General features: G+C 36.0%; 1 protein-coding gene across 1 annotated transcript in view; it reads right to left on the bottom strand.

Moving 5' to 3' along the window:
• The window catches only part of KYNU (kynureninase), a 124,074-nt gene that overhangs the window by 101,129 nt on the left and 4,083 nt on the right, over positions 1 to 18,862 (bottom strand). Inside the window, exon 2 of the mRNA XM_008584924.1 lies at positions 17,264 to 17,445. Within this exon, the coding sequence (XP_008583146.1) occupies positions 17,264 to 17,432 (169 nt within the window). The 5' untranslated portion in view covers positions 17,433 to 17,445. The remainder of the gene's footprint in view (positions 1 to 17,263; positions 17,446 to 18,862) is intronic.

Below are 18,862 nucleotides of genomic sequence, written 5' to 3'. Positions count from 1 at the left end.
TGACAAACATCTCTGATGAACATAGACTTAAAAATCATAATTAGTAATGGAAAGCATAGAGATTCCAGCTGTATTTGTTTCATTTGTATTTTGATTATTTGGAGCCCTGGTATTATTAAGAAGATTACAACCATCTGTTGGGTAGGAACTATCTAGTTCTAAAATTGTCCCAATCTTAATACTTGTGGTACTAATGTGGTTGGCTTTTTGTTGTTGTTGTTGTTGTTGGCAATAGTGAATTTAATTTTGGCAATTCGGAGTAGCACTTAACTGGGATTTGTGCTCATGTTCATAAATCTGGGACCACAGTCCTCTGAGGAACTATGTCAAAATTCACCAGTAGACAAAAAAGCCGCAGATGCAAACCAGTGGAGCAAAAGACTTCCTTACTTTTATTACATTGACACGTGTAGCATTGCCTGTCAAAATTCCTAGGGAACAGTTATACATCTGTCATTAGAATGAAAGACCAGTTTGTTAAAATATTCTGCTTTAAAAAAATGTTTTAAAATAAACGTTCCTTCTTTTTAAGTATAGTTTAGATTTAATAGATTTTTTTTTCTTTAACTATTGCTGTGGGTTAAATGTGTCCCCCAGAAGTTCATGTATTGAAAACTTTACCCGTATTATAATAGTGTTAAAAGACTGGGACATTCAACTAAGGTATTTGGAAGGTGGAACCTTTGAGAGGACTGTGCGCTCATGAATGGTTTAATCTACTCATGGAGTAATGAGATATCATGGACATGGTTCTGATGGCTTAATGAGGACAGTGAGATGGCTAGCCATTCTGACTATGTGATTGCATAGGTCATCACCAAGAAGAAAGCCCTCACCAAATGTTTTCCCTGTACCTTAGAGTTCCCAGCCTCCAAAACTGTAAGAAATACATTTCATTTCTGTATAAATTACCCAGTTTCAGGTATTCTGTTATAAGCAACAAAAACGGACTAATGCAACTATAGAAAATCATTCTTTGCCTTTTATACTTAGGTGGAAGTCTAAGACAGACTTGACATGGTGAAGAACACTGTACACTGACACACTGAATGTAACTAAAATGTGTTGAAGAGCTATCTGAGGATTCTGAAAAAATACATGGAAACAGGCACATTGGGGAAGAAAACCAGAACTCAAAATGCAACCAAACTGGCATTGAGTTTCATGTTTTCCTTCCACATCTGGAAAATTCAAAGACAGTCTGGATCGATCAAAAGACAGCCAGAAAGCCCAAACCATGTACAGGGTATGGACTGCAAGAGCTCCAAGAGAATCCCACCGTCCTTATTTCTGGCCAGAACAAGAGGAGGTCCCTGAAAGTTAGAGAGAGAGAGTGGTTGGAAAAATCCTTTGGTTTGGTTTTTTTTTGTTTTCATTTTTTTCTGTTCTCTTTTATGCTAGCCACAAGTCGGTGTTGTGGCTGCAGTGGTAGAGTGCCAGATGGAAAGGAGAATCAGGTGCAAAAAGTGTTTTAAGAAATAGTAGCTGAGTACTCCCCAAACTTGTCAAAAGATTAAAAATTAGATATAAAAAACTTAATGATCTTCAAGCAGAATAAACACAAATAAATGCATGCCCAGACACAGTGTAATGAAATTACTGAAAAGTAAAGAAAAAAATTCTTTACAGCAACCAGAGAAAAATAGCACATTGCCTATGGGAGACCAACAATTCCAATGACTATGCATTTCTTATCACATACCATGGAGGCCAGAGGCAATGAAACAAAATTTTTAAGTACTGAAAGAAAATAATTGTCAATGGAGATTTCTATATCCAGCAAAAATATATTTCAAGAATGAAGGCATAATAAAGACATTCTCAGATGTCAAAAAACTAAACTAAGAGAATTCTTTGCCAGCAGATCTGTCTAAAAGAAATACTAAAGGAAGTTCTTTGGCTAAAGAGAAGTAGTACTTGAGAGAAATTTTGTCTTCTTCATGAATAAGGGTAAAGAAATAGCAATAGTAAATATCTAAGTAAATGTAATACACTCATTTTCTCTTTCATATTTTAAAATATGTATGATAGAAATTTTTAAATGTTGAAAGCAAAATGCTAACATTATCTGATTGGATTTTTAATGTATGTACATGTAATATGGATGGCAACTACAACATAAAGGGGGAGAGTAAAGGTAACTAACTATGTAACTATATAATGGTAAATTTTCTAGATCTCATTTGAAGTGGTAAAATATTGTTTCTAAATGGGCCATATGTATAAGATATATGGCCCATATATATAAGATATATATAAATATATATATTTATATATACATAAAAATATAGCCCATATAAGATATATAAATATATGTCCCATATATAAAATATACATATATATTTATAATACATATATTTATAATATATATGGCCCATATATATAAGATATATATATATATATAAATATATGGCCCATGTATATAAATTTATAATACATATATTTATAATATATATGGCCCATATATATAAGATATATATATATATATATATATATAAATATATGGCCCATGTATATAAAATATATATATATAAAGATATAAATACATATATATATTCCCAAGAGCAATCAATAACAGAAATAAAACCTACATAAAGATATAATTAAAAAGTCAATATATAACTTAAAATGTTATACAACTAAAACCCAAATTGTTAAAGAGAAGGCAGGAGGGGGTGAGAAAAAACTAAAAAACAAACTGACAAACAGAAACAAATGAAAAAATGGTGGAGATCTAAATGAAAACATATCAATAATAACATTAAACACGAATGTTCTACATAAGTCAATTAAAAGACAAAGAAATCTATTAAAAGACAAAGATTGCCAGAATGAATAAAATGAGACCCAACTACATCCTGCCTACAAGAGAGATACTTTAATTATAACATAGGGAGGTTAAAGATAAAAGGATTGAAAAAGCTATGCCATACAAATACTGATCAAAGTAAAACCAGATCTGTATGTTAATAACAGACAGACTGCAGATAGAGCAAATTACGAAGGACAACATAGAACATTACATAATGACAAATGTATCGATTCAGCATGAAGACATAACCATGGTAAATGAGAATGCATCTAGCAACAGAATCTTAACATACACAAACCAAGGATTGATAGAACTAAAAGGAAAAATGAACAAGCCCACAGTTATTTTGGAGACTTCAACACTCCTCTCTCATTAATTGACATGACAAGTAGATAAAAAAACCAGTAAAAATATAGAACTGTAAAACACCATCAAGCAAATGGATGTAATTGACTTTTATAGAACACTCCAGCAAACAGCAGCAGAATAAATGTTCTGTTAAATGCATTTGGAGAGTGCATCAAGATAGACCATTATCCTGGGTCACAAAACAAACCTTAACAAATTTAAAAGAACTGAAGCCATACAAAAATATTCTCTGACCATAACAGAATTTAACTAGAAACCAGTAATAATAAGAAAACTGAAGAATTTTCAAACATTTCAAAATTAAGCAACACACTTCTAAATACAATTTATATTACCTTAGGATCTTGGGTTCCATGAGCTGAAAAAGGTGGAGTCAGACAACAGATCCAGTATAAACCCTACTTGGCTGAAAATCATATTCATGTCTGTCTGTCTGTGATGACAAAAATCATATTCACATCTGTCTCTGTCTCTATCCCTCTTTCATAACTTCCTTTTCTCAATGTACAACTATAATCTACCCCTACCTTCCTTAAAAACATTTCTTTGTTTCTCCTTGCCCCTTGTTATTATTTTCTTCCTTTCACAGCAAAGGTTCGTAGAAAAGTATTCTAAAAACCCACTATCTAATATTTCTCTCCTTCAATTATACCTAAAAAACAAAGTTTCCCTCCCAGTCAATCCAATGAGGCTACTAAAGTTTAGGCTATTTAATAACACTCTTCTAGCTGCTAAAATAAAAGGCTCACCATACAGCGTTTGTGATAGTTGATGCTGGTAAGCCTTCCCATTTCCTTGAATGCTCCCCTCCACCCGGTTTTAGAACACTACATTTCCATTGTTCTTCTATGTCTCTGACTCTTTCTAGCATTCTTCTTCTTTGCCAGTGCTTGACATTTTGTTTCCATCAACTTCTTCGAACTCTGGATATCCTGCCTAGATAATATCATCCACACTCACAGTTTCAACTATTACCTAAATGCTAGTAATGACTCTCAAATTTATATCTTCAAACTAAACCCAACTGCTAGTTGTACCCCAAGTTCCATTCTATTTTTCCTTTATAGTAATAGAATTGTTAGCTTTGCAAATGGCTATCAAGAACAAAAATTTCATTTTCCACTCAGTCTTCCTCACAGATAGGTGGGGCCATGACCAAACACTGACCCATGGAACATAACTAGACGTGTAATGATGTGACCTCTGAAACCTTCCTCAAGGGAGAGCACACAGCATTCTTTGTCTTTTCTTCATCTCTGCCTGCTTCTTACTGCTTAAAATACAGCTGCCACGTCTTTGGAGTCTGAGGTCAGGCCACAGATGGCAGAGCAAAAACAGAAAAAAAAAAGCTAGGTTTTCTTCGAATGAACAGTTCCCCAAACAAGTTAATTATATCAGTGAATATCACCACTATTCATCTAAACTACAAAGTTTGCTCATGCAATGTTTCTCCTACTATTAAATCAGATTTATTTCATGAATATTTTAAGTATTTCTTGAATATCTCCCTTTTTCTCCACCTTTATTACATTTACTTCTTCAACCTTGTTTCTAGTTTCCCACACCCACTTTTTTGCTATCTACACTATTATGCCAATTATCCTATGATCCTACATACCCTATTATATACTCTCCTATTAACTATTTACCCACACCCACCTATTTTTGTTATATTCTTTTATCATGTAAAGCTATTCTTAGAGATCAAAGAATGCTTTCTCTTGCTTTTATCTTTGCAAATGCTGTTCCTTCTGAGTGATAAGACTTCACTGGCCACCTCCATCCAAGGGTCTGCCTAGGTGACTCCCACTTATACACAAACAAATAAAACAGTCCCTAGATTCAGACAGCAGATAGTCTTAACTCAAGAGAAAAGATGCAGAATCTAAGTTCAAAATGTCTACAAAATTAAAGTTTTAACTAAGATTTATTCTTAACCACTCTTCTTATGAAAATTAGATAATTTGATTATTAAAATAACAGTCATAATGAAATGTCCTTTTATAGCTGGATAAAGCCTTTATTTAACATAGTGCTAACTGGTGCTAAATAAAGGATTCTAGTTCATAGAGAAAAGCATACTTTCCCATATTTCATGCATTGATACCTCACACCTGTCACAGTCTTTTAAGTCTAACAATTCTTGAGCTTAAAAGGCTCTATTATGTTATATGCAACCCCTTCAAACAAACTTAAGCATGACGCTCTGCTATGCTAATTTTATCTGAGGCCAAATAATTACATAGGCACAGTAATAGTAGTTCTTGTTTGGAAAGCTTTAAATCTATAACTACTTAGCTTATTAAGTTTAGTGGCAACTTCCTGATCTCTCTTGTGGATGTGTAACAAGATTGAAGGAGGGGAATATTTGACTATGAAAGGAACAGTGATAGGAACATTATTTTTTTAAAAATCTACAAATGTAGTTTACTGATAAGGACATTCTTTGAATTAATGGTCTTCTATAGAGAGCAAAATAATAGCAGGTTCAGTAGATTAGTGGTTGCCTGCAGCTGAGGGTGAAAAAGGGGAATGAAGAAATGTTCTAAAATTGGATTGCAATGCCCGTGTAGCCATATGCACTTACTAAAAATTGTTGAATTGTACACTTAAAATTGGTGAATTTTATGGAATGTAAAAATCTCTATAAAGTCGTTTTTAAAAAGTATTATTAGGTTTGAGTGAAGAAAACTGGGCCAGGAGTCAGAATATTTGGAATCCATTTCTGGTTCTGCTGCTGGCCAGCTATATGAACCGGACATTTTCACTTAAAATTCCTCAGAAAGAAAGAGTTGATATCCTTAAGACTTAAATAAAAATCCATTTAAAAATAAAATAAATAGAAGTGGTAAATTTTATACATTAGGAGAAAATTAAGACAAAAAGAAAAGCAATGGCTAAAGAGTTATGGACCAACACTGGTTGAAGAACTGCAAATTCAAACAAGGAAGGAACAATTTTTGATTATCTAATGAGCTAAGATTTTGAAAACTGCTAATACCTCATGTCAGTGAGGCACCTGCCTTTATTTCTGGAGGGAATGTAAATGAGGACAACTGGTTTCTGGGATGGCAGTTTGGCACTCTGAAACAATGGCCTGTAAAAGTTGAAGTCTTGTGTCTCTGCGAAAGTAATATATCTAATAGGGCTATCCAGCATGCTCTTGGAGATTTCAGTAGAAGGATGTTTAAAACAGGAATATTTATAATTTCAAAAAATTTAGAAAGGTCTTTTTCCATATGTATGCCCTGCATCCTTGGATTTCTTTCGTTTCTTTTTCTTTTCCTTTCTTTATCTTTCTTTTTTCTCTATTTGTTTGTGTCTTGTTTTTTGTCTATGATCTTCAGAACAATATTGAACATTAAGTACATCACCAGTTGAATAAAAATGTCTTTGATCCTTTTTCCTAACAACACCTCAGACAACACATAAGAATAGAAGGAAACTTATTTTGATAAAGTTTCTATTAGAAATCCAGAGCAAACACTATATTTAATGGCGAAATATCAGAAAACCACAGGTTGTGCCCATTACCTTTCCTTAAGATTAAAAAAAAGTCCAATATTGGGAGTAATGATCCTTTTATTTTTTTCAACACTTGTTTATGTTCTTGGTTTTCCAGTGTTCAGAGTTGCTACAGAACATTTGTTCATTTGTTCTTGGTGTTACGCCAGTCTCCTAATCTGAAATGCTGTATCATTCTTAGATGCTCTTGGAAAGTTTTAATAAGATAGAAAATACTGACTTTTCTATGAATTCATATCTTGTCAAAAAAGAAAAAGGAGAAAATTTCAATATCATTTGCTCCTGAGTTTGATGCCTTTGTGCAGTACAAACTTGAACAGCCTCCAGGCTCTGCTTCACCTAATATCCATGAGGCTCATTTCCTCCCTTCATTTTTATCTCTACTCGGATTCCTTGTTATCAATGTTTCCTTCCCACACCACCCTGGGAAAACAACACCCACATCCTCCCAGTCTTCGTAACATTTTGAGCACTACTTAGTAGGAAAGCATACGGTAGTCCCCCCCTTTTCTGCTGTCTCACTTTCTGTGGTTCCAGTACCAAAGTCTAGCTCAGTCTGAAAATAAGTGGACACATAACTTACTACAGTATATTGTGGTAATTGTATTTTATTAGTAGCTAATTTTGTTAATCTCTTACTATTCCTAATTTATAAAGTAAACTTTATCATAGGTATCTATGGACAGGAAAAAACAGTATATATAAGGTTAGGTGCAATCTGTGGTTTCAGGTATCCACTGGGGGTCTTGAAATATATCCCCCATGGATAAGGGGGGCTACTATATATAAAGCTGTTTGTAAAGTTATTTATTACCTGTCTCCTCATACTAGATGTAAGTTCAAGTATGTGACAACCTTGTCCTTTATCTCACTGAGTTGTTCTGAGGAAAGTGTCTCAAACAGAATAAATGACTAATAAATATAGTTGAATGGATGAACCCGTAGAGAGTAAGAAGCAACTAGAGTGAGAATAGTGAGGATGGGGAATCAATTAAGATTCAACTCCCTATGACACTATCCTCCCTGATCTAGAAATGATGGCTGGGCCTTACCCTAAGAGTCTTTGATTCAGTAATTCTGGGATAGGGCCCAAGAATCTGCATTTCTGGTTAGTTTCCTGGTGATGCTCATAATGCTGCTCAGGGGACCACATATTGACAATTATTGATTTAGAAGAACTATTGGGGTTAATGACATAAATGTTCTCATCATTCAAAACTATATTCTTAACAAATAAATTATTTAAATTCTTTATTAAATCAATTCATCTTCTCTCTCTTTACTTCTCTTTAAGAATCAGCAATGACATATCCAAAGTGTAAGTCCTAAGCATTACTTTCTATTGGATAACTTATAAAAGAAGTTATACCTATAATCAGAATACTAAAGTCAACTCAAGCATAATCGAAGTGATTATATGTACAATGCTTCTTTTAAATGAAAACATTTTTTCTTTTTGATAAATATTAAAAATATGCTAGAATACACTTAACATAAATTTACAATTTTAGCCATTTTTAAGTGTACAGTTCAGTAATATTGGATGCATTCATCAGTGCCACCCACTGCCTCACTGGCCCCCTGGCAAGTGGCCCCACCCCAACAGCCAGCAGCCATGACTGATGACATCAGTGCAACCTCCTGCCTCACCTGCAGCAACACTCCCTATCACTGCCACAGACACCATCTGCCACTGTTGCCTCATTAGCAGCCCACTGACTATTCGGCAGCATAAATAGATGAAGAGTCACCAGTGGAGCCCAGGGAAAAAGAAGAGTGAGAGCAAACCTGTGACCCAGTGGCCCAACCAACAGGGAGAATTACACTGCTTTATGTGGTAGCACAACTGAAATGGAAGGTACCCATGCAGCCCACCAGACTACCTTCATTTTGGGAGAGCCACATGTGGAACCCCACCAAGAGTACAGAAACCCAGGACACTCAAATACAGCAAGGAAGAAAATTCTCTATCAGCACCAACCTATCCCCCAACAAGGGGAAGCAAGGTCCAGGAAGAAAACCAGCCTGTGGGAAAGAAGAAAGAGAAAACCCACCCGGGGTCACCCATTCAAATCATGAACACCAGTATACACCAGTGCATGCATCACAGTCAGGGGGAGCTGACCAGGATGCCACAGGCCTGCCCAAGATCACCCACCATAGCCAAAGAGTGAAAGGGCTACAAGGCTCTTCCCCCAAGAATTTGAGAGCTTGCCCACATCCTGGCAAATAAATGTACCCAGCAAGGAATTACTAAGTGCCCCAGGACCTAGGCCAAAGAGGCATTCACATACAATTCCAACACTGAATTCAGCCAAAGAATCTACATGGAGACTACACTACTGCATCCATCTGGCACCAATACTAAAACACTCCATTCAACAGTCATTATAAAACACATCCACATGAGGAACTCCCTCTCCTCAAAGCTCGCTCCAGAGTATTAGAATAAGCAACTGCTCTACCATGCGACTAGACACCAATATAGAGATACTAGAAATACAAACAGAAAATGTGATACCACCAAAGGAATATAATAATTCTCAAGTACCAGAACCTATAGAGCAAGAAGTCCTTGAAATGACTGAAAAGGAATTTTGAGCAACAATCTTAAGGAAACTAAATGAGATACAAGAATACTCAATTAGATGACACAATGAAATTAGAAAAAGTATACAAGATCTGAAGGATGAAGAGATTAATATCCTAAAAAAGAATGTAGCAGAGCTCATGGAGCTGAAAGATTCATTCAACCAAATGAAAACAAACAAACAAAAACAACCAAGAGCTTAACCAGTGGGCTAGAACAAGCAGAAGAAAAAATTTCTGATCTTGAAGACGGCCTTTTGAAAGAAACCCAGGGAGACAAAAAAAAAAAAAAAACCTAAAAAAATGAAGAAACCTGAGAGAGCTAGCAGACAACCTGTAGCTCACAAACACCTGAATCAAGGGTGTTCCAGAGGGGAAGAAAAAGGAAAAGACACTAAAAACACGTTCAATGAAATAATAGCAGAAAACTTCTCAGATATAGGGAGAGAGAAGGACCTTCAGATCCAGGAGGCTCAAAGATCCCCAAACAGATTCAATCCAAAAAGATCCTCTCCAAGACACATTATTGTCAAACCAGCAAAGCTCAAAAACAGAGATTTCTACAGAAATAGCATCAAGTCACCTATAAGGGAGCCCCCATCAGATTAATAGCAGACTTCTCAACTGAAACTCTACAAACCAGAAGAAAATGGGATGATATATCCAAAATAATAAAAGAAAAAAATTGCCAACCACAAATTCTTTGCCCTGCAAGGTTATCCATCAGAAATGAGGGAGAAATCATATATTTCCCAGACAAACAAGAACTGTGGGAGTTCACCACTACATGACCAGTTCTCTAAGAAATTCCCAAGGGAGTCCTGAATCTGCAATCTGAAGAACAATAATCACTACCATGAATACACAAGAAAGAACAAAACCCACTGTTAAAACAAAAATTCACATGAGAAAGAGAAAGAATCTAAATCATACTACCTCCAAAAACCAACAAACATTGAAGGCAAATAATAAAGGATGAAGAAAGGAACAAAAGATGTTTAAAACATCTAATCAAAAAGCAATAAAATGCCAGGAATAAAACAATACCTGTCAATAACAACCCTAAATGTTAATGGATTAAACTCCCAAAAGACACAGACTGACTGATTGGATTAAAAAACTAGACCCAACTATATGCTGTCTTCAAGAGACTCACCTCACCTGTGAAGACACACACAGATTAAAAGTGAAAGGATGGAAAAAGGTATACCATGGAAATGGAAACAAGAAGTGAACAGGAGTTTATTGTTATGTTGGATAAAACAGACTTTAAACCAAAAACCATAAAAGAAGACAAAGACCACTATATAATGATAAGAGATCTATCCAGCAAGAAGACATAACAATCATAAATATGTATGAACCCAACACCAGAGCACCCAGATATATAAAGCAAATACTATTAGATTAAAGAAAGGGGTAGACCCCAATATGATAATAGTGGATGATCTGAACACCTCTCTCTCAGCACTGGGCAGGTCATCTAGACAGCAAATCAACAGAGAAGCACAGGGGCTGATCCCGTGGCTCACTCGGGAGAGTGCAGCGCTGGGAGCGCAGCGGCGCTCCTGCCGCGGGTTCAGATCCTATATAGGGATGGCTGGTGTGCTCACTGGCTGAGCACGGTGTGGACGACACCAAGCCAAGGGTTGCAATCCCCTTACCAGTCACAAAAAAGAAAAAAAAAAGAGAGAAACACAGGATTTAAACTACACCTTAGACCAATTGGACCTGGCAGAACATTTCATCTAGCAACTACAAAGTATACATTCTTCTCATCAGTACATGGACCATTCTCCAGGATAGGCCACATGTTAGGTCACAAATAAAGTCTCAAGAAATTTTTAAAAAGAACAGAAATCATTTTAAGTATCTTTTCAGACCACACAGATTAAAACTAGAAATCAATAATAAGAAAAACTCAGGAAACTCTACAAATACATGGAAACTAAACAGCAGTCTCTTGAATGCCCTATGGGTCCAAGAAGAAATTAAACAGGAAATCAAAATGTTCCTTGAAACTAGCAAAAATAAAGGCACATCATACCAAAAACCTATGAGATACTACACAAGCAGTGACAAATGGGAAGCTTAATGCTATACACACTTACTTCATAAGAATAGAAAGACTTCAAATAAATGACCTACTGCTACACCTCATGGAACTAGAAAAAAAAGAACAATTCAATCCTGAAAGTAGTAGATGGAAGAAATAATTAAGATCAGAGCAGAACTAAATGAAACAGACACCCCCAAAATGATACAAAATATCAATGAAACAAAAAGTTAGTTTTTTGAGAAGATAAAATAGACAAACCATTAGCTAGGTTAACAAAAAAGGTAAGAGAGAAGACCCAAATAAAAAAATCAAAAATGAAAAAGGAGAAATTACAACCAATACCCCTAAAATACAAAGAATTATTAAAGACTCATGTAAACAACTGTACACAACAAATATGAATATCTGGAGGAAATGGATAAATTTCTGGACACAAACAAACTACCAAGACTGAACCAAGAAAAACTAGAAAACCTGAACAGACCAATAGGAAGCAATGACATTGAGGCAATAATCAGCAGTCTCCCAACAAAGAAAAGCCCAGGACTGGATGGCTTTACTGCTAAATTCTATCAAACCTTTAAAGAGGAATTAATACCAATTCTCTTCAAACTATTCCACAAAATTGGAACAGATTCCACTCTCTCAAACTCATTGTATGAGGCCCGCATCACCCTGATAGCAAAACCAGACGAAGATACAACAAAAAAAGAAAGCTAGAAGCCAATATACTTGATGAACATAGATGCAAAAATCCTCAACAAAATATTAGCCATGAGAATACAGTAACACATTAAAAAAATTATACACCATGATCAAGTGGGTTTCATCCTAGGCATGCAAGGCTGTTTCAACATATGAAAGTCAATAAACATGACACACCACATCAACAAATTCAAGGACAACAAACATGTGATTATCCCAATAGATGCAGAAAAAGCATTTGACAAAATTCAACATCCCTTCCTGATAAAGACCCTCAGCAAATTAGGTATAGAAGGAAAGTATCTCAACCCGATAAAAGTCATATATAACAAACCCCCTGTCAATATCATCCTGAATGAACACAAACAAGACAAGGATGCCCACTCTCACCACTCCTATTTAATATAGTGCTAGAGGTACTAACCGCAGCAATCAGGCAACAGAAAGAAATAAAGGGCATCCAGATTGGCAAGGATGAAGTCAAACAGTCCCTGTTTGTAGATGATATGATCCTGTATACAGAAAAACCTAAAGGATCAACCAAAAAACTCTTAGAGTTGATTAGTAATTTCAGCAATGTTTCAGGACACAAAATCAATATCCAAAAATCAGTAGCATTTTAATCCCCTATAATAAACTAGCAGAAAATGAAATCAAGAAAGCAAGTCGATTTACAATTGTCATGAAAAAAATAAAATACTTAGGGATCAATTTAATCAAGGAGGTGAAAGATCTCTACAATGAGAACTATAAAACACTACTGAAAGAAATTAAAGAGGATGCAAAAAGGTGGAAAGACATTCCATGCTCTTGGACTGGAAGAATTAACATCATGAAAATGTCCATACTACTCAAAGCTACCTACAGATTCAATGCAATCCCCACCAAAATATCAATGACATTCTTCACAGAAATAGATAAAACAATCCTAACATTCATATGGAACAACAAAAGACCATGAATAGTGAAAGCAATCCCGAGCAAAGAAAGTAAAGCCAGAGGCATAACATTACATGACTTCAGATTATACTAAAAAGGTATTATAATCCAAACAGCATGGTACAGGCATAAAAAAGACACTTGGACCAATGAAACAGAATAGAAAACCCAGAAATCAACCCACATACTTACAGCCAATTGATATTTGACAAAGGCAGCAAGAACATACATTGGGGGAAAGACTGCCTCTTTAAATGGTGCTGGGAAAATTGGACATCTATATGCAGAATAAAACTAGATCTGTAACTCTCACCAAATGCCAAAATCAACTCAAAATGGATTAAAGACTTAAGTATAAGACCTGAAACCACAAAGCTACTAAAAGAAAACGTAGGAGAAACACCTAGGAAAGTAAGACTGGTCAAAGACTTTATTAATAAGACACCCAAAGCATAGCAACAAAAGAAAAACTAAACAAATGGGATTATATCAAACTAAAATCTTCTGCACAGCAAAGGAAACAATCAACAGAATGGAAAGACAACCTACAGAATGGGAGAAAATATTTGCAAACTAAACATCTTACAAGGGATTAATATCCAGAATATATAAGGAACTCAAACAACTTGACAGTAAAAAATCAAATAATCCAATTAAAAAATGGGCAAAGGAGCTGAATAGACATTTTTCAAAGGAAAACATACAATTGGCCAACAGGCACACACAAAAAATGCTCAGCATCACTAATCATCAGGGAAATGCACACCAAAACCACATCGAGATATCATCTCACCCCGATTAGACTGGCCATTATTAAAAAGACTGAAAATAACAAATGCTGGTGAGGATGTGAAAAAAGGGGAACTCTCCTACACTGTTGGTGAGACTGTACAATAGTACAAACATTATGGAAAATAGTATGGAGGTTTCTGAAACATCTACAGATAGAAATACCATATGATCCAGCAATCCCACTTCTGGGTGTATACCCAACAGAATGCAAAACATCATGTCAAAGGGATACCTGCACTCCCATGTTCATCACAGCTCTATTTACAATAGCCAAAATATGGAACCAACCTAAATGTCCATGAACAGATAAGGAAATTGTGGTATACATATGCAATGGAATACTACTCACCCATAAAAAATAATAAAATTCTGCCATTTGCAGCAACATGGATGAGGTTGGAGAAAATTATGTTAAGTGAAATAAGACAGAGGCAGAAAGAGAAGTACCACATGTCCTCACTCATAAGTGGGTTCTAAGAAGGGAGAGAGGGGGGAGGGGAGGGGAGGGGAAGGAAGGGAAGGGAAGGGAAGGGAAGGGTAGGGAAGGGAAGGGAAGGGAAGGGCCACAATAATACACTGATCTTTCAGGAGAGAACAAATCTATGGTTACTAGAGGTGGTAGGGGGTCAGGGGTGGGGGTGGAGTGAGAGTGGGTAGGGGACATACAGAATAATTATGATTTGTAACAATGAACATGTTGATAATATTAATTTGAGCAACTCATGTTGTACACAGGTGATGGTAGTCAACATTGTACAACCAAAATATGTACAATCAATCATGCATCAATAAAAAAACAGAAAAAGTACCACCACATTGTTGTGCAACCAATCTCAAGAACACTTCAATCCTGCAAAACTGAAACTCAATACCCACTAAACAACAATTCCATTTCCTGGGGAGCCCATGACAACCACCATTCTTTTTGGTTCTGTGAATTTGACTATTCTAACATCTCATATGAGTGGAATCACACAGTATTTGTCATTTTGTGACTGGCTGATTTATTTTAGCATAATGTCCCCAAGGTTCATCCATGCTGTAGCATGTGTCAGAATTTCCTCCCTTTTCAAGCCTGAATAAATACTTCATTGTACATATTTACCACATTTTGCTTATGCACTCATCCATCAATGTACATTTGAGTTGCTTCCACCTTTTGGCTAGTGTGAATAATGTCGCCTTGAACATGGGTATACAAATATCTTTTGGGGATCCTGCTTTCAATTCTTTTCAATATGTACTGCTATGGGCTAAATGTGTCCCCCCAAAGTTCGTGTGTTGGAAACTTGACCCCCATTATAACAGTGTTAAGAGAGTGGGAAATCCGATTATGGTATATGAAATGTGAGTCGGAGCCTTTGAGAGGTGCTTGGATTGTAATGACTCTTTCCTCATGAATGGATTAACCCATTCTCGAATACATGTTAATGGTTTAGTGGTTTTTCATGGATGTGGAGTGGTGACTTTATAAGGAGAGCACAAAAAAGAACTCCTCCCATTCTTGCCATGTGTGTGCCTGTGTCATCATAGAACTCTGTACAAGGTCCCCAGCAAGGAGAAGACCCGATGAACACTCTAGACCGTGCACTTCCCAGCCTCCAACATTGTAAGAAATAAGTATCATTTCCATATAAATTACCCAGTTTCATGTATTGTTATAAGCAACAGAAAATGGACTAACACATATACCCAGAGGTAGAATTGCTGGATCATATGGTAATTTTATTTTTAATTTTTTGAGGAACTGCCATACTGTTTTCCATAATGGCTACACCGTTTTACATTCCCACCAGCAGGACAGAAGAGTTCCACTCCCTCATATCTTAGCCAACACTTGTTATTTTTCATAGAAGTCAACAAAGTGGGTATGAGGTGATAACTCATTGTGGTTTTAATTGCATTTCCCTAATTATTAGTGATGCACAATGCTATTTTTAAATTGCATTCTGATTCAGTACGAGAATTTTGTGGGCCAGAGAGCACATCAGGGCAGGTCACCATCATCCAGACCTGACTTGTCTCAGGTGGGTCCTGGCTATTTCTGAGGACATTCACATTGTATGATGCCTATATCACTGGGCCTTTTCTCTCCCAACTCCCAAGGAATTCCCTTCCTAAATTTGATTTCCTCACAATTTTTAATCCCTTAAGCTTCAAATCAAAATGTCCTTTTAATTCCGGCTATTTCTGAGGACATTCACATTGTATGATGCCTATATCACTGGGCCTTTTCTCTCCCAAATCCCAAGGAATTCCCTTCCTAAATTTGATTTCCTCACAATTTTTAATCGCTTAAGCTTCAAATCAAAATGTCCTTTTAATTCTAGATTCTAGAGTGATCAGAAAGATTTCTCTTCTGTGGTCTCAGATCACTTCACCTACAGCCCCATTTTATTTGTTCTTTCATAGCTGTCATTTATATCAATGTCTTCCTTAGTTGATATTAAGCAACTTTAAATTGGATACAGGGCTTTCTCTTCTTTCATCCTTCCAGAATTCAACAGGGTGTTGGGTACATAGCCAGAGAGGAATAGATTTTTTTGGTGCATTATTTCAGGAAAGTGTGTCCACGTATGCTACTTTATATTTAAGCCAATTGAGAAAGTTATATAACCCAATCTTATCTTAAAATTGTATTAGCTGATGTTTTGGATTCTCAGTACCCAAAATTGCACCCACCTCATTTAATTGGAAGAAAAATGAAAATCAGACTATTATAAAGCATATAAAACCTATTTTGGTGAACTAATCCTATTCAACCTGATAGCATTTTTCATTGATGTAAAATGGAATAAAGCTAACTATGACATATTGTTTCTTCTGTTTATACCTCCGCCACCTACGTTAAAAAACAAAAATCAAAACTTTCCCAGTCAGCTTACTGTATTATTAAAAATGCAGTATGTATTTCTTAGGCATTGTTTCTTTTTGGTTGGGTTTTTTTTTTGGGGGGGGCGGTAACTGTTACACATCTCTTCTTTACTCACAGCATACAAAGATGGCTATTCATATAGTGCCACTCCTAATACACACAGGTCACAAAATAACATTCCCTTTAAGACAAACATCATGCTATTATAAACGAGGTGTCACAAAATAAGAGATATTCTAATATGGTATTGAAAAGGAATTGCTTTGAACTCTAAGAGCTTAGAGAACAAGTAAATGCATCTGCCTATAATTTTCAATCAGTCACCTTATTGTTCGGAGAAGGAGATGACAGTATAAACACCCTGTAAGTATTTTATTCAGAGGAGAAAAGGAAACATAAAGAATCTGAAGCTAAGGTAGGCTGACAGGTTGATTTAATAGCACCAGGGACTTGCTGTTTTTCAGACACAGTTGCAATAGCTCTATTATGTAATGGAACGATGACGTTCTAAGATTTATGGTAAATACATGTAGTAGCAAAAGTAAATAAATTAATCAATTGATTAAAAACAAACAGAAGACCTTCCCACTATTCCTACCTGGAGGTAGATCCTGCATTTTGGGAATATAAAAATACTCCCTGAAGTGCTTCAGCTTATCTTCCTCATCTAGGTGAAGAGCGACCCTCTCATCGGTTGGGTGACATCTCAGTTCAGCCGCGATGCGTTGCACTGTGTCCACTGGCAACTCAAGAGGTAAAGGATCCATTACAAGCTGTTTCCTAAATATGAAACAAAATAAAACATAATCTGGCCATCATCATTTTTCTGCAGAAAATTAGTCTTTTAGGTAAAACACCTTTTGTTTTAACTAACAATTGCCGTTTTCTGAACCTCAGAAATAATACAATTAATTTTTTTTTTTAAAGAAAGAATATAATTAACCAACCAGCATTAGACCCCATGCCTGAGTTTTTCTAATACATAAAATGAAGAAAACAATAGTAAATTAGGGCTGTTGAAAAAACTAAATTAGGTAATAGTGCTCAAGAGAGATTAAGTTCTCAATAAATGTTAGCTTTTTCCATACTTATAATATAGAAAAATGTACCACATTTGTGGCTTCAGAACGTATACAGTATCATCCGCTTTTCTCCAGATAGCTCACTAGGAGGTGACAGTAAAGATGCTTTTGTAAAAGTGTAGAACAGCGCCCCATCAAGCCTATCATTCCCCCTATCTCACCTCTACTATCCTAACCCCCATTGGTTCTTGGATCATAGTTTTAAAACTATAGACCTACGAAACCTTATCAAAATTCTTTTTTTTTTTTTTTTGTGACTGGTAAGGGGATTGTAACCCTTGGCTTGGTGTCCCCCGCACAACGCTCAGCCAGTGAGCGCACTGGCCATCCCTATATAGGATCCAAACCTGCGGCCTTGGCGCTACAAGCACCACTGCACTCCCAGTGCCGCACTCTCCCGAGTGAGCCACAGGTTTGGCCCTTATCAAAATTCTTTATGGTGAATAAAATGATACTGATAAAAAAAGGTCACTGCTGTGGACTAAATGTCCCCCCAAAACTCACTGAGGCTTGACCCCCATTTTAACAGTGCTAGGAGAGTGGGAAATCCAATTATGGTATTTGAAAGGTGGGGCCTTTAAGAGGTGATTAGGTTGTGAGGACTGTGCCCTTGTGAATGAATTGATCCATTCTTGGAGTAATGGGTGTTTCTGATGGCTTTTTTAAAGAGGGGAAGAGAAGGTTAGTTCTCTCTTGCTCATAAGATTCTCACTATGTGTTATCCTGCATTTCTATAGATAATCACCTCCAAGATGAAGGCCCTCAACAGAAGTATTATCTGGACCTTGGACTTCCCAGTCCCCAAACTGTTAAGAAATAAATTTTATTTCTTTATAAATTACCTAGTTTCAGGTATTCTGTTAAAAACAGCAGAAATGGACTAACATAGAGACTTTAATGCAAATGGTAGTATTTTTGCCATATGAATACCAGAGGTATATACAGATTCATCCACATGCTGTTGATAATGATAAGACATTTCTTCTTTTTCACCACCATTTGTACCATCTTAGAACAAACAGGACCCTGTATTGTTTTCTGAAACCACATTCTACTCTGTTTAACCATCGCTTAACATTTCACACTTTTTTTTTTTTTTTTTTTTGTCTTTTGTA

This window comes from Galeopterus variegatus, unplaced genomic scaffold, assembly GCF_000696425.1.
Source record: "Galeopterus variegatus unplaced genomic scaffold, G_variegatus-3.0.2 Scaffold3406, whole genome shotgun sequence".
NCBI lineage: Eukaryota > Metazoa > Chordata > Mammalia > Dermoptera > Cynocephalidae > Galeopterus > Galeopterus variegatus.
This window is presented reverse-complemented; position numbering and strand designations above follow the sequence as displayed.